Raw genomic sequence first — 3,537 nt, 5'->3', positions numbered from 1 at the left:
ATATATATATATGTAGTGAGGCTAGGTTTCCTGTCCCACACACACACAATTCTCTCCAAGCTTATCTATTGAATAATTTGTCTATTAACACTGACAGTATATGAAGATGACTAGCGCATGTGCGTTGCATTGCTGAATCAAATATAGTTTAGGTTTTGCTTGGATGTTGGAGTAAAAGAGCATTACATTTTTATAAACATTTTAAACTAATAATACCTATGCTCATCTTGCAAATTCTTGTAAGACAAAATATTTCAGGGAATACACATAGCACTGCCATTTACATTTGGTTTGTGAAGGTGAAAGGCAATGTTTAGCAGGCAATTAAATGTCATTGTTATTCAACACTAGATGTCTGAAAAGTACAAGTTCATTATGAATGCCTAGATAGAGACTGAAGGAAGTACTTCTTTGTGGAGAGTGTAATCCTTTTATGTATATTACTGCCAACAGGAAAAGTTGGACAACACTGTACAGTGATGCTAAATATCTGAGCATGCATATTACATAGCAATACTAAATAGAAAATGCATAGACATTGTAGAAAGTATGACATTCAAACATATAACAGTAATGTAAAAATTAAAGGATTATTATTTTATAAATCCGACAATAAGAAAATATATGGTAAAGTGTGGCAATAGATACATGTTCAACTGCTCTTTCACAGTTTCAATACAATGCTTTTGGCAACAAAATGACTTTACCTTACCAAATCAGTTGTTTTGAGTGTCACAAAAATATTTTGTATTTTGATATAAAAGAGTAACCATAATTAGACTGACTTTTAATCATACAATCTCATATAAAATACATGTAGAATACCAAGTTATTTAAGTCTAAATGTGTCTCAGGCTTAAATTATTCTTCAGTGCACACACTTTGGAAAGAGATGTTGAAAGAGACCATCTCAAATTAATTTGTTCTAATGTTTGTTTATTTTTCTAGGTATATTCTGGAATACATAACATGAATAATGGTCTTCAAAACAATACCTTCATGTCCAGTGATGTCTCAACTATAACTCCAACAATGACCTACATGAATAATACCATGGCAGGGCCTGTAAACAGCATCCAGAATAATCTGAGCTCTCTGAACTCTCTAGGCCACAATATGGGAGGGCCAACAGCATCTCCGGCATCTTCTTCTGCTTACCCATTGGGCTATTGCCAAGGAGAAACAGAGTTTCAGAGGGATCCTCGAACCTACCGGAGAAATTATTCCCATGCCAAACCTCCATATTCCTATATCTCACTTATAACAATGGCCATCCAACAGTCCCCAAACAAGATGATGACTCTGAATGAGATCTACCAGTGGATCATTGACCTTTTTCCTTACTACAGACAAAATCAGCAGAGGTGGCAAAACTCCATTCGTCACTCTTTGTCATTTAATGACTGCTTTGTTAAAGTTCCACGCTCACCAGAGAAACCAGGAAAAGGCTCATACTGGGCTCTTCACCCAGACTCTGGAAACATGTTTGAAAATGGATGCTACCTGAGAAGACAAAAGAGGTTCAAGTGTGAAAAGTCTAGGACTGGGGATTCGGAAAAAAAACCTAACAAATCTGGAGATGAGATGTCAGCCGGATTGAGAGAGACTCCAGCTGTTTATGATGAGAGTTCCTCTTCACACTCTCCAAAAAATGCAATTAACAGTTGTGATAGAGACTCATCAGTGGCAATCCCACAACTAAATGGGCCTTCACCAGCAGGCATCAGTCCTAACTCTAAACAAGGCGGGTCTTCATCACAACTCTTATACCCAATGAGTCTTTCTAGTGACAGTTATCTTGGCATGGTAGGAGAAGATGCCCAGATGAAGCATGAGCCATTTGCTGGGAGGCACCCATTCTCTATAACACAACTAATGTCTTCTGAAAATGCACACACATACTCCAGTAAGATTGATATGTGTCCAACTACAGATCATCTTGCCCACTACCAGAACTACACTTCTGATTATCATAACATGACCTCGAAAAATGTAATGGACATGCCATCATCTTCTAACGATGCAGGCTACTATACTAATATGTATTCCAGACCCATTCTCAGTTCCCTGTAAATGGAAAAGTGTTTCAAGCTGAGTTTTGCTAACATTTATTTAAACCCACATTCATTTCTACACAAAAGAACATTCTGCTGTACTATGAGAAGCTTTAGTAATTAAGAAGACGCGGTCATCACAATTCTAGACTAAGATTTGCAAGAAAAGGCTTATTGGGGATAACTCCAAACAATGACATACAGATTTAGACAATAGTTATTTCTCCAGCTTTGAAATTTGTGCAACTTTGATAAACTTATTTTGATAAACTTTGTGCAACATATTAGGTTACATGGTTTACATACTGTATATGTTTGAAATAGTATTCATTTCCAATCCAGTTTTCAATAAATACATTTCTCAGATTGGTTCACTAAGGCACAATATTCCAATATTTGGAGCAATAAAGTACAAGCTTTAAAACTCAACTTCTGCTGAATTGCACCCCAATCACACAGCAATAGCTTTTTGGATGAATTTAATTTTCAATCTCAAATACAACTACAGCTTCCCATCCTAAGCCTTATTAATTCCCTAGTAGTTTTTTTGTCCAAAATATAGTCAAATGAAAGCTTGATCTGTTAAACAAGATCACGTTTCCTGTACTTATTGAATCATTGTAGACCATATCGTACTGTATATATGTCATATGTTTGTTTCATTATTTAAAAGGTAAACCTATTTTTATCTGCTTTAAAAAATATTACCTTTTGTACTTTTGTATGTTGATTGTTTTTCATATGAATGCTCATGCTGTTTCTGAATATTAATATATTTGTTTAATTAAATCTATGGTGTATGTTCTTAACATGAAGTGGATTTCTTGATTAGGATTGATATCTAATTTCTCAGAGCACAGAAACTAAAACACCAGCCAAAACTTATTTTCTAATTGTAGTATGTAAGACAGTTAGAACCTCTTTTAAGATAAAACAAAGCATGAGAGAAAATCTCCCCAAATTTAAGGGAGATCCTTTCTTGGACAGTTTCTGGTTCAGTTGTTGATTTCCCCTCTGCTCCTATTCTAGTGACAATTGTAACATTTTCCCTCCCTTTTTGTCCGAGTAGCAATGGTCCCCAGGACAGACATTAGAGTGAATCTACCTAAAACAATCACTGAGAACAATTAAAAGCAATCAAACTTTTAGGGCGGGTTCACACCATATGCGCTGGCTGTTTTTTCCAACGGAGCACAAATACAAGACAATGCAATTTGCCTTGTCATGGATGGGCTCAGTTCAAACCAGCACAATGCAGGGCATTGGGTCGGTGTCGACTGAAAAAAAGTACAGCATGCAGTACTTTTTTTTCAGCACATTGGGATGTTATTGGTAAGGTCTGCTGCAGACCTTACTAATCAATCCGAGTGCGGCACCGAAGCAGCTATGCGGTCTGCATCGGACAGAGATGCAGACCGCGAAGCTGCTCCCACAAGTCGGAAACGCGGTCCGTGTCAGCTGGCTGCGGGCCACATAGTACCGG

At 36.9% G+C, this 3,537-nt stretch overlaps 1 protein-coding gene across 1 annotated transcript in view; it reads left to right on the top strand.

Moving 5' to 3' along the window:
* LOC108784138 (forkhead box protein A4-like) overlaps positions 1-2,073 on the top strand; it is a 3,362-nt gene extending 1,289 nt beyond the window's left edge. Inside the window, exon 2 of the mRNA XM_018552881.1 lies at positions 949-2,073. Within this exon, the coding sequence (XP_018408383.1) occupies positions 949-2,073 (1,125 nt within the window). The remainder of the gene's footprint in view (positions 1-948) is intronic.
* The last annotated feature ends 1,464 nt before the right edge of the window (positions 2,074-3,537 follow it).

Source organism: Nanorana parkeri, unplaced genomic scaffold (genome assembly GCF_000935625.1).
Source record: "Nanorana parkeri isolate BGI_ZX_2015 unplaced genomic scaffold, ASM93562v1 scaffold99, whole genome shotgun sequence".
In the NCBI taxonomy this organism is placed as follows: domain Eukaryota; kingdom Metazoa; phylum Chordata; class Amphibia; order Anura; family Dicroglossidae; genus Nanorana; species Nanorana parkeri.
The sequence above is the reverse complement of the archived record's forward strand: the minus strand, read 5'-3'. Positions and strand labels throughout refer to the sequence as shown.